The 12627-nt window shown below is 40.5% G+C and overlaps 1 protein-coding gene and 1 pseudogene across 2 annotated transcripts in view; one reads left to right on the plus strand and one right to left on the minus strand.

The window, feature by feature from the left end:
- Positions 1 to 8882, plus strand: part of EGFL6 (EGF like domain multiple 6) — a 63291-nt gene extending 54409 nt beyond the window's left edge. For both annotated transcript variants that reach the window (XM_053580595.1, XM_053580596.1), the window contains 2 exons: positions 3045 to 3310; positions 7626 to 8882. In XM_053580595.1, coding sequence (XP_053436570.1) covers positions 3045 to 3310; positions 7626 to 7736 — 377 coding nt within the window. In that variant the 3' untranslated portion in view covers positions 7737 to 8882. The remainder of the gene's footprint in view (positions 1 to 3044; positions 3311 to 7625) is intronic.
- A 2315-nt stretch (positions 8883 to 11197) lies between these two features.
- LOC128578137 (NADH dehydrogenase [ubiquinone] 1 alpha subcomplex subunit 5-like) lies at positions 11198 to 11506 on the minus strand (annotated as a pseudogene).
- Positions 11507 to 12627: the final 1121 nt, after the last annotated feature.

Consider the following 12627-nt stretch of genomic DNA (forward strand, 5'->3'; position numbering starts at 1 on the left):
CAGCCTCACTCTTCCGCTGCTGAGGAAGAAATGTCGAGATTTATACAAAGTTTGGGAATGTTGGGGGAAAAGTAGAAAGAAATTGTTCCTTTTTCCCAATTTATCAGCCATGGAACTATATAGTTTTTGTGTTTTGGGGGGAGAATATAAATCTTGAAAAGAAATATAGCCACTGGCTTAGTGGCTATGGCTTAGTTATGGTTATGGCCCATAGCTCACTTAGTGCCCGTAGCTCCCAGCTACTTGGGAGGCTGAGGCAAGAGAATTGCTTAAGCCCCACCAGCGGTCCTCAAACTTTTTAAACAGGGGGCCAGTTCACTGTCCCTCAGACCATTGGAGGGCCGGACTATAGTTAAAAAAAAAAAAAACTATGAACAAATTCCTATGCACACTGCACATACCTTATTTTGAAGTAAAAAAACAAAACAGGAACAAATACAATCACACTGCTTCGTGTGGCCTGCGAGCCGCAGTTTGAGGACCCATGGAAGCGTTTGAAGTTGCTGTGAGCTGTGACACCACAGCACTCTACCAAGGGTGACATAGTGAGACTCTGTCTCAAAAACAACAACAAAAAGAAATATATGGCGGCGCCTGTGGCTCAAGGAGTAGGGTGCCGGCCCCATATACCGGAGATGGTGGGTTCAAATCCAGCCCTGGCCAAAACTGCAAAAAAAAAAAAAAAAAGAAAGAAAGAAAAAAAGAAATATAACCTCCACCAACACCTGGAGTTTTAGTAGTATCACCCCCTCAAAGTGTTATTGAGCCTAGGTCCAGCTGCATGCCATTCAAAGAGCCTATTAATAAGACAATGAGGATTGTGAAGGAAGAAAATAATTTTTTAATATGAAAAATGTCTTTCAGGAGAACTGAGAATCAGCCTCAAATCCCTCTCCCCAATGAACATAGTGTATGGGCTTTTTAAGGAGGAGCTACATGTGCGTCTGGGCAGAGTGCGGGCCATGGCAAATCTTGGTATCAGGAAGGCTCCCTAATGGCCTTCAAAATCTCAGCTCCTAGGGTGGCGCCTGCGGCTCAAAGGAGTAGGGCGCCGACCCCATATCCTGGAGGTGGCGGGTTCAAACCCGGCCCTGGCAAAAAAAAAAAAATATCTCAGCTCCTTGTCTTACAGAAATTCCATCATTTCTGGGAAACAATTCAGAAAGGTCAAGTAGTTAGTTAAAAGTTTCAGGCCAGAGACAATACATCCTTGGCGAAGCCATCTCATTGACAACTAACCTGAGTGTCCCCTGTCTTACATCATGGCATCTCTAAATTTGTATGTATGAGACACACTGGGAGTCCCTAGGTTATGCCAGGATCTTGACGTCTCACAGAGTCACTCAGCAATGTCTTACACTGAGTTCTCCATCAATGTGAAGTTCTCTATTTACAAACACCCAGTTCACAAATGACCCTGGGGTTCTCAGCTTCCAACTGTGCCCTTCTCCTGTGCCTCCACTAGATCTCTAGGTGGGCTTGTCTGTCCCTGCGGAGTTAAATAGAAAAAAGAAACATGGGATGAGTTGGCATTATTAGAGGCATAAAACCTCAAAGCCAGCTCAAGGCAGGCTTTATGTGGGAGGGAAAGGGACACCCACCACAGTGGATCACAGAAGAGAAAGTGTAACTGGTAGAGTTGCCAGATAAATATAGGATGCCTAAATTTCAGGTAAGTAATAAATACCTTTCAGTACATTTCAGACATGTTGTTCATCTGAAATCTGAACTCCACTGAGCATCCTCTATTTTTTTATTTGCTGAATTTGGCTACTGGGGAAGAAGACCAGACAGTCAGTCTCTGGCTCCAGTAAAAACTGAGGTAGTGTCAGCCTGGGTTCTACAAGCATCTCCAGGAATTGCACCAGCAGAAGATTCCCCTATTCCCAAGTATCTTCCTCCTGGCCTCTGTAGAAATTCCTCCTTTTCAAAAAAAAAAATTCGGGCAGCGCCTGTGGCCCAAGGAGTAGGGCGCCGGTCCCATATGCCGGAGGTGGCGGGTTCAAACCTAGCCCCAGCCAAAAAAAAAAAAAAAACAGAAATTCCTCCTTTTCATTGACTTCTTCAGACCCAACTCCATGAGAGTTTTTACCCATGTTCATCAAAGCCACAACCAGAAGATTTGGAAATGAGCAAAAGTTCACTACCACAGATTAAAAGATACTTAGAAGATTTGGGGCTGGGGGCAGTGGCTCACACTTGTAATCCTACTACTCTGGGAGGCTGAGGCAGGAGGTTCACTTGAGTTCAGGAGTTCAAGACCAGTAAGAACCCCCCATCTCTACTAAACATAGAAAAATTAGCTAGACATTGTGGTGGGCACTTCTTGTCCTGGCTACTTGGGAGGCTGAGGCAAGAGGGTAGCTTGATCCCAGGAATTTGAGGTTGCTATGAGCAAGGCTGATGCCACAGCACTCTAGCCTAAGCAATAGAGGGGAATTCTGTCTGCAAAAATAAAAAAGAGAGAGAGAGAGATACTTAGAAGATTCAGAGGAGTGGGAGATGTGTTCCTATCATCCTAAATCAGAACTCCAAGTGATACATTTCACATGGTAGTTGAGCTCCATGAAACCACTAGTACAGAGGCAGGTTGTTATGGACTAAACACCTCCCTCTGGATCCACTAAGGAGCCTGTCCTCATACATAACTTTGACTCCATGGGGAAATGAATCCCAAGGTTCAAACCAAAGTGGAAATGAAGTTCTGGAACAAAAGTTATCCATCAGCTGCAGATTACATGCAGTGTGGAAGGATTATTTCATTTGATTTTTACCTCTTATCTGCTCCTACTCAGTTGTGTGAACGTGGACAAACTCCTCAGTTAATTAAACTGTCAATTTAATTCTTTATATAACAAAGGATTTCACCTATATGACCCCTAAGATACATTTAGAATGAAAATTTTGTTTCTATGTTTGAAATGAAAAAGACGTCAGCTTTCCCCATCGGACTATTGTTGGCTTTTTGTAGCTATTTTATACATCATAGCCAAACCCTTTACAATGGCCTCATTAAATGTGTAATTGTTTTCCTTCCCTTAAAGCTGTTGGCTATTATATGGCAGTTCCAGCCTGGGTAGGTCACAAGAAAGACCTTGGCGGACTGAAACTTCTCCTCCCTGACCTGCAGCCCCAAAGCAACTTCTGTTTGCTCTTTGATTACCGGCTGGCTGGAGACAAGGTTGGCAAACTTCGAGTGTTTCTGAAAAACAGTAACGATGCCCTGGCATGGGAGGAGACAAGAAGTGAGGATGAAAGATGGAAGACAGGGAAAATTCAGTTGTATCAAGGAACTGATACTATCAAAAGTGTAAGTGGGGAAAAATCATTAAACTCAATTTTACATTCTTTTTTCAATGACTTAACAAACAAAACAAACACTTACTGAAGGACCTAGGCATTGGAGATGCAAAGATGAATAACACTTTTTCTCGACATTTAAAGAGCCTATGCTCACTCCTAAACTGGAATGAAACAGACCAGGAGATTAATCAGCACAACTCACGGAGGCTACTTGTCAGGCGCATGCGTATCACGTTCTATGGCAATGACGAGCTTGTGTGTCAGGTTTCTTGCACTAACTTCCTCCCACCAACTTCCTCCCAAACCAAGCGATACATTCCTTAATATGTAAAAGAACGTTTGCTATTCATTCTATGCCCAGAATTTAGCACAATGAATGGCAGCTAGAAAGTGATTTTTAGAATGTGTTTTGAACTGAACTGAGTGGCTATTGGGTTCCCTGAGACCACCCTCAGGTCCAAAATTTCCCTAGAAGGACTTGTAGAACTAAGAAAAGCTGTTATATTTACAATTGTGTTGCCAGACTAAGGAGTACGGCTGCCTATCACCCAAACCAATCAATAGGGAAGTGGATGAGAGACGAACAGTTTCACTTTTATTTACAGAAAAGCCAGCAATTCCGGAGAACAGCCAGGATATCTCCTCAAAGAACTGCTCTGCCCTCCTCTTTCCCTTGGTTACTTTTTATTCTCATAGTGAAAGTAAACATCAGCAATATGGTACTCATCATAGTACAGGTGAAACAGATTCCCCCTCATAGGTTACAAAGTTACACAGTAGCTCCCTATCTTAAAGAGGTTATTATATCTTCAAAGCATTTTTATTCTAGACTGAATTTATAGTCAGTCAGCACTTCACTGGGTGCACAAAGTGCCCTGGGTCCTTGGCCGGTACCATGGAGTCCAATTCCCCAACGTATCTATGAAAGTAGACCTTGGAAATGAATAAACAATCTCAAGATGTTGGCATGTAGGCCCATCCCACCTTGATAGGGCCTGACCAACCATGCCCTGCATGAAATGGCCATTCAGGTTAACAGTGGCTATAACAATGATGGTTTATACAGATTAAAATGAGCAAAGGGAAGAGGCACGTGGGGCAGACTCCAGCAAAGACCAGACACACACTTGTGGTTTTCCTCTTCCAGCAGAGTCATAGGAACAGCTCTTAATTCTCTTAGCAACCATGTATGACAATACTTATGAAATATTGCCCCCCTGGGGAAGTTCACTCAGGCCTTGGTGTCCAAGGTTTTAGTTGGAGGTTGTTCTACCCACATGACCACTTGTGTGTCTGACTGTAGTTATCCAGTCTCCAGCCTATCCAGAGGTCAAGTTGATACCATGTGACCCACACCCTTATCATAAATCACATTATAAGCATAAGATATCTCACATGGCCCAAGGCCTCAGGTAAAGAAAAACACTCATAATCAGGTAAGATATTCCAAGGGCTTAGAGGTTATCACCTATGAATTAGCAAGAATCAAACCTTTCTTTGGAATTTGTAGGGTTTGGCCAACTTAGACATGCTGAGTTAATTCTTTTTTTTTTTTTTTTTTTGAGACAGAGTCTCACTTTGTCACCCTCGGTAGAGTGCCAGTGCCCTGGCGTCCCAGCTCACAGCAACCTCCAATTCCTGGGCTTAGGCGATTCTCTTGCCTTAGCCTCCCTAGTAACTGGGACCACAGGTGCCCACCACAATGCCTGGCTAATTTTTGTTGCAGTTTGGCCGGGGCCAGGTTTGAACACTCCACCCTCGGTATGTGGGGCTGGTGCCCTACTCACTGAGCCACAGGCGCCGCCCTGCTGAGTTAATTCTTTATTACACAATGGGTTTAATAAAGGCAAAGAAAACAGAGTTTTAAGAGAAAGTTGGTCAATGGGATAAGACATTAAGAAAAAGCAAATAGGATAAGCATGACAAAGAGACTATTGAGTTTGACCAGCAGAAGGTGGCTGGTGATCTTTGCGGGAGTTGTTTCTTTGGAGGGAAAGAGTCAAAGGTCACACTACGGAAAGATAAGGAGGGAAGGGATTCGAACCTGGAAGCAGCCACTGTGGACCCTCCTGAAAAGTTTGGTCAAGGTGGGAAGGCAAAAGATAGGGCAAAAGCTAGAAGGATGTACATGAAGAGGTGATAATAGGAAGAACAATTAGTAGATCCACAAATTGGAATTCTATTTATACTTTGCTTGTGAAGGATGATGATTAATATAAGTAAAATCCTATTTCGCGGTAATAGGCATCAAACTAGAAAGCTAGTCTCTAGTGTGTCTAAATTTAAATCTAATCTCTGTTCATTTACTTGTCACACTTTAATTAAAGCAGAACATCTTAAGACATGACTGTATTATAGAAGTATATGTGGGGTGATAGATAATGAATTCCTAACCACTCTTCCTCCTGCACTAAAAGCAGCAGTGTTTAAGACGGATACACACATTAATTCAGATTTATTCTCACTGCAATACATTCAAATTGATAAAATCCAATCCACACACTTACCTTGCTGTATTTGTGGCATGGTTTGGGTACTGTGGCACTGAACCATGCTAATATATATGGATGACATCACCTGTTGGAGAATTGAAATATGCTTCTGCACAGAGTTCAGAAATACTTCCATATTGACTAAATTCGTGTGCTAGGGAATATTTTTTTCTATAACATGGTAGCTTGTGGAGAGGGTGTACCACCAAAACAGTGATTGATTAAAATGCACCATTTTAAAAACATGCCCCCAAAGAGCCTGGCCAGCAGTCACACTGTAACACAACAGTGCTGTGTGAAGAGGGGTGCTCAGACCCAGGCCCTGAATTCTTCAGTCTTATGACAAACATTGATAGGGGCATTTTAAAAGTGTCAGTTTATAGGGAGGTGCTCAAAGGGGTGAGGTGCGGGCCCCATATGCTGGAGGTGGCGGGTTCAAACCCAGCCCCGGCCAAAAACTGCAAAAAAAAAAAAAATTACATAAAAGTGTCAATTTATATAATTTTGAATTTATTAAAGAAAAGTTTAGAAAAACAAAGAGAAATTACTTTATTGAAAATTAGTAAAGATTTATGATCACACCACAGTAACATAAGGGCTTTCATATTTTGCATTTTACTTTCCACACCAATACATATTTTAATCTTTTTATAACCACAGTACACATAGGCTAATGGTGAATTTCATTTTGATAGAACATGTATGTATGTCATTTTAAAGAATAACATATACAAATTATTCTTTTGTTCCAAGGTAACCTTAAGAGTCTTTGAATGAGAATCATTTTGCTGTCCTCTGAATCTGCTTGTTTCTGGTATTAAGAATTATAGAACCCACTAGGCTTCTTCCCCTCTTTATGGGAAACATATGGGTGGTATAGGAAACATATTTCTCCTTATAGTGAATGTTACTGGGTATGGTGCTTCATAAATCACAGCTATTATTATTTTCATAATTGTTGAATTTTTAAAATATATTTTGTTTTTTTCTGATTATAAAATTAACATGAACTATTTTTTTAAACATTATAATACTGAAAAAACTTGTGTGAATATTTAGCAAACATTTAACTGAATCATATCAATTTTAAAATATATTGGGATAAGTGGATGAATATAAAATAGTCACTGTATATCCTTAATTTTGTTAAATGAGTCCCAATCATTTTGTGTCCAATTTGAAGATAATTTTTTAGTATGCATCCTATGTTCTCTATACATTAGAAATTTCTAACATATAAACAAGTTTGTTTCTCTTTTAACTATTAATAAATTTCTTAGATAAAAATGATCTTAGCACATTATGAAACATTTTCAACACATAAAAACAATATTCTAGATGCTCTCCAAACATATAAACTGATATTTAGAAAAAAACAGTTATGTTACTACAAACTACCAAAATCTAAATATATCAAAATAATTCCCTGTTGACTATCTAGTTTTCTATTATATGTTCATGGGAAAATTAGACTTCTTCTAAACTGGCTTTTATAAATAAAACCATAAAACATTTTTTGGTTTTGCTTTTCTTTTCTTTGAGTGGGAATTCCAAAATTTACTTTTAAATCTGATTCAGCTTATCAGCTTTATGCACATTTTCAGAATTCTTTGCTGTGACCCTGTTTTCTCTGAACATAACTCTCAGTGTGGGCACTTGGCATTTGGAAAACTGTGTATTACTAGCATACAGGTGCATTCAATGTCAAAGCTGATTTCTATGCAGCAGGGACACATAAATTTAGTACTCGTTAATAGCTATTAAATAGTTTGATTATATCATTGTTTTGAATACTCTGACATAATTTTTTGATTTCCTCTCCGTTATTAGATCATTTTTGAAGCTGAACGTGGCAAGGGCCAAACCGGAGAAATTGCAGTGGACGGAGTCTTCCTTGTTTCGGGCTTATGTCCAGATGGCCTTTTATCTATGGACAATTGAATGTTATTATCTTTACATTTGGCTTTTTATGTCAGTTCCTTGTTTTTTGATATTGCATCATAGGAGCCCCCCTTCCATTTTAGAAATACAAGCTGAAAATTGTACCAGCAGAAATATTATTGTAAGATGCCTTTCTTTTATCAGTTCATCTTTCTTCCCCAGTATATCTGATTTGTCTGCATGAATTGATGAACTTCTCTATGTAAGTAACATTTCTAGAATAACAAAAACAAGCACAGAAAAACATTTAACTGTGTGACTTCTATGACCATTCTTGGAAGCTATAACATCAAAGATAGACTTTCACTTAAGTGCCTTAGCCTGATGTGTCATAGCTAAGCTTGTGTATTTAAATTCTTTGTAATAATAATATCCAAATAATTGCTAATTGCCTTGTGTTCTGGTTTAATTCCTAAGTAAGAAAATATGTTTACATCTGTGTACGATACTATGTTTACTTCTGTGTAGGATTATTTCTTTTTCTGAAAAATGTAGTTTTTATCCTTTTCTCTGTGAAAATACTTCACATTCTTATAAATTCTTAAAAGTACTTTCTATTATGGGGCCTTGTAGCTGGAACACAGATGAGCACATTGTTAAACTCAAGGCCTCAAAGAACTACTTAAAACCAAATTACCAGGTGAAGGACTCAGAGAAAGACTGATGCCTTATATTCGATGTATCCTTTTTTTTCAAATTCAAAAAGACCTTTGTATGGGAATCCTGAGTGTATTCCTGGGGGTAAAATTATATTCTGCTTAAGATTCTGAGTCAGAAACAGGTCCAAGACAACTCCTAAACAGAAGGTTACCCAGATATTTGCTCCTTAAAGTAATCAGGTATTGAGCCGTGGGAGGATGGAAAGAGAGAAGGTGGTCCTCTTACTAACATTTGAAATTGATAGCCTCATTCTTGAGGGGATGTTTTAAATGTCAAAACCCATATAATCCTTCTTCAACAATGTTCTCTTTAATAAAACTAGTATCTACAATATTTTAAGATGGGAGGGCCACATTGTTTTCCTCTAGTGTGAGAGAATTTTGGCAGACAAAGTCTATACAGGACTGTAAATGTATCTGTTTGGAAAACTGCTAGTTATAGAAATCACCCAAATAGTGTTCCTGGTGACACCAAATGAAGAAATGCCCAGCGAAGGTACATAAGCTCACAGATTCATAAGAGATAATAAAATGGTTGTTTTAAGCCACTAAATTCCGGGGTGGTTTGTTACACAGCAAAAACTAACTGATACGAGTGATTTCTAATACTGTGGTGGAACTTAAAGAAGACCCCCTCTCTCTTCTGTGACTAAGGACATTTGAGAGCATAGTTGTGGCTTAGAATAAAGGAAGATGGAAGGGAGAATTTACAGGGAAAGACAGTAATCCAGGTTAAAGGAAGAAATGTTGAACCAGAAATGAAATGAGGAGGCCTAAGAATCATGCTGCATATAGACAGAAAATCAATGCACAAAGCTCAGTTGAATAATAAATAACATTTCATATTTCTGTAATATCTGTAGCCAAAACTGCTAGTTGCCTGCCCAATATCCCTTCTCACCTTTTCCTTCCTAGCATAACCACATATAACCTATTGTTTAGGGGGTAGACAGTGTGTTCAACTAGAACACTACATTTCCCAGACTCTCTTCCAGATGGGGAGGCCCCTGAGATGTAAGCTGAAGTCATTGGTGGGGTTTCCAGAAAGGATCCTTAAGGGACCTCACAGCTGGCAGTCCCCTTTTGCCATTCCTTTCCCTCTTTCTTCCTGCTTGCAATGTGTTGAAAGTCAGGAGCTGTATGAGCCACCTTGTGATCAGGAGGACAATGCCCACACTCTATGGGGAAGTAGACAACAGGAGGAACCCTGAGCCCCTGGTGATGTTGTGGAGTCTCTACCCTGTCCCAGACTGGTCACTGCTGGGCATTTTATTAAGGAAGAGAAAAATAAGCCCTGTCTTGGCCTATCTAGGATTTTAAACAGAGCACAGTGCAGACCCAAGTGATCACCCACCTTGACCCCTGGGAGCTGCCTCTTCCATTTCTACCACAAGACCATAGTCTTGGGGACTAACTTCTTGGATCCTTAAAACAGCAACATAGCTCTGTGAATTCCAGTCAATAGCCTATAGTGTCATGGGGATCTAGCCTGCATCAGGGCTGAATCATACTTGGATTCCTTTGCAGAACCCAAGGGCAGCTAAGGAAATTCAGCCATGACTTCCATATCTGTTGTCCCCAGCCCCTAGTCAACCTACAAACCCCTCCTGTTACGCCCCTATCTTTCCCCCTCATCCCCAAACTGTTCAGTATTCCTCCTCTTGATGCTAACCCCCACTGTTTCAACCCCCCATCATACATGCTCCATTGTCTGGTACACAACCCCTTCCATCATAATTCAAGCCAAAGGTTTCTTCCTCCATCACTCAAGCTTAGCTGAAACTGGACTCTCTCCCAGGGTCACCTGTCTCCCTGCAGCCTTAGCCAATGACAGCAGCTCTTTTTCCCACACTGTACATATGGCAGGATCTGGAGTTGAGGCATTCCCCGCGCTCCACTCTTATTCACAGTCTGGTTTCTCTACTTCAATGGAAAAGCTGCTATTCTGTAGAGATGTGGTTAAATATTCTACAGCCCTCTGTCTTTCCAAGCCATTGTCATCAACCAGACTGGTGATACCTGTGCAAATACCCACCCAAGATTCTAGCTTCACAGTTCTTAACCTCCTCTACCCCTGTCACTGTCACCTTCTCCTCAGTCACCACACAGTAGCCACCCTGGACTTAACCATTGCCTCTGAACTCTTTTTGTTTTTAACTCGGTAATCAGTATATAATTATATATTTAAATTTTACTTAATATAATACCACAGCCAAGGAGATTAACCACAATTTCAAATTTTATCAGCAGCTACTTTTGCTATTTATCACATGTGAAACTATTCACTCTTACCATTTTATTTCAGACAGTGACTTACAAAATTTGTTTAGACAGTAATAATTAAGTGCCTTTTCCCTTTGTCAGAATAAATAAAAAAATTCAATAACATATTGAAGACACTACTAAAGATACTTCACTTTTCAAGTTTTTTGGTTTGGGGGGCTGCCAACCCCGCCGCACTGTGCACGCCCACATAATGCTATCGCAGCACCCTGCAGCCATTCACTTTGCAATTATGTCCTCTGCAGTGAAGACCTGTAGGAATTTTTTGAAATAATTTTAAAGTCTTCCCACAACCTCTCTGTTCAAAGAAATATCATCTTTGAAATAATCTGTGTGACTACTTTACAAGTCAAAACTGATTCACGAGAACTTATCACCATAGTTGCTAATTTTAACAAGTCTCTTAAATATGTTCTGCGTCAGTTTGATAGCTTCAATAACATAGACACATTTTTAATATAATAGAAATGCTTAACTACATCAGTTTCCCATCAACCCACTAAAGTCATTTAATGATGATTATATTAGCCATTTCCACTGACTGGCAGAAGGCTCTTCTAGTAATGGCTCCCATGGTTTCCATTGCATCATTTTTCTTGCCAGATTGAGTTCATTTTTGGCCTGAAGAATCACCTCTTCTATTTGGCCATCCTGAAGTTGTCTTCTAATTTTTTAACATCTGGTTCTGCTTTAAGTCAGCTTCTCATTTGTAATCTGTTCTGCATACTTTATATACACTGCATTTTTAGGAATTTGCTCAAGAACATCAAGAATCTTTGTATATAATATTCTTAGCCTCTCAGTAGTCTTCTTCAGCACACCCGCCATGACAGTGACAACTGCCTGTGAGCTCTTGAACTCCAACATCCCATTGGGCTGCCTGGTTTCTCCTCTTATTCCCTTGACATCTCAATTTCTCCCCATCTCTTGGCTTCTTTCTGGCTTGACTTTCTTCTCTAATAAAATATAACCACTACCCATCCTCTCTTTAAAGACATTCTTATCAATGCCCCTCAGGCCCAGGCTGTTATGTCCTTCCACCACCACCAGGCAGAGCCTCCCACAACCCAACTTCCTTCTTTGCTCTGTTGTGTTTCCAGATTGCTAAGCATGGAGAAAATTACACAGCTATGCAGACTGGGCCTTCAAGGAAACCTTGATCTTCAACTTTCCATTAACCTTAGTGCTACCCAAGTTACCACTGAGAAGCATTTTCCTGTTTCCTTGAATACACTAGATGACATTCACTAGGATGTCCCCACATCCTCCAGCCTTATGGGGTAATATTCACATATTGAAATAATAATGGCCTAAGCCTCCAGTTTTGCCTCCTGTCTGAGGCTAAATGTCAAAGGCTGTCTAAAGCCCTGAGTCGAAGTTTTTGAGACTGCATCAGCAAGAAAGAGTACTGACTGATGTTGTTAGGAGTTTTCAAGGGCAAGGGGGTAGGCACCTGTCAGCAGATGTGACCCAGGTGGCATGACTCTTTCCTTTCCTATTCCACAGTCGGCGTTGCTCAGGAACTCCGTGGAAGTGAAAAAATTAACCAGGAAAGCAGCCCTCACTCTTTCAGGCTATGTGGTCCTTGGCCTGCAAGGATCCTCTTCCAAGAATTCATGAGGGGGTGGTTGTATCCAGCTACATGGCCAAGGAGGAGACATGCTTTTCCTTCCTCACAGCACCACTTCTCCAGTCTTCCTGACCAAAGGCCAAGGAAGTGGCCAATTAAGTGACCTAAAACGGTCCAGAGTGGGGGACCGTGGGAAGCTTGTGCTTTTAATTAGATAGCTCACTCCTGGGACAAAGAACTCTGGGTCATGTTGCTGTAACCCTAAGACTGGTCTCAGAATTTCGTTACATCTTAAAAAACCCTCGAATGTCACTCCATTATCTCTGAAGAGCAAAGTGAGAAGGTGACACTTGAGCACTGGCCCCATCTGGAGTCTTGA

The sequence above is a fragment of the Nycticebus coucang genome, chromosome X (genome assembly GCF_027406575.1).
Source record: "Nycticebus coucang isolate mNycCou1 chromosome X, mNycCou1.pri, whole genome shotgun sequence".
Taxonomy (NCBI): Eukaryota; Metazoa; Chordata; class Mammalia; order Primates; family Lorisidae; genus Nycticebus; species Nycticebus coucang.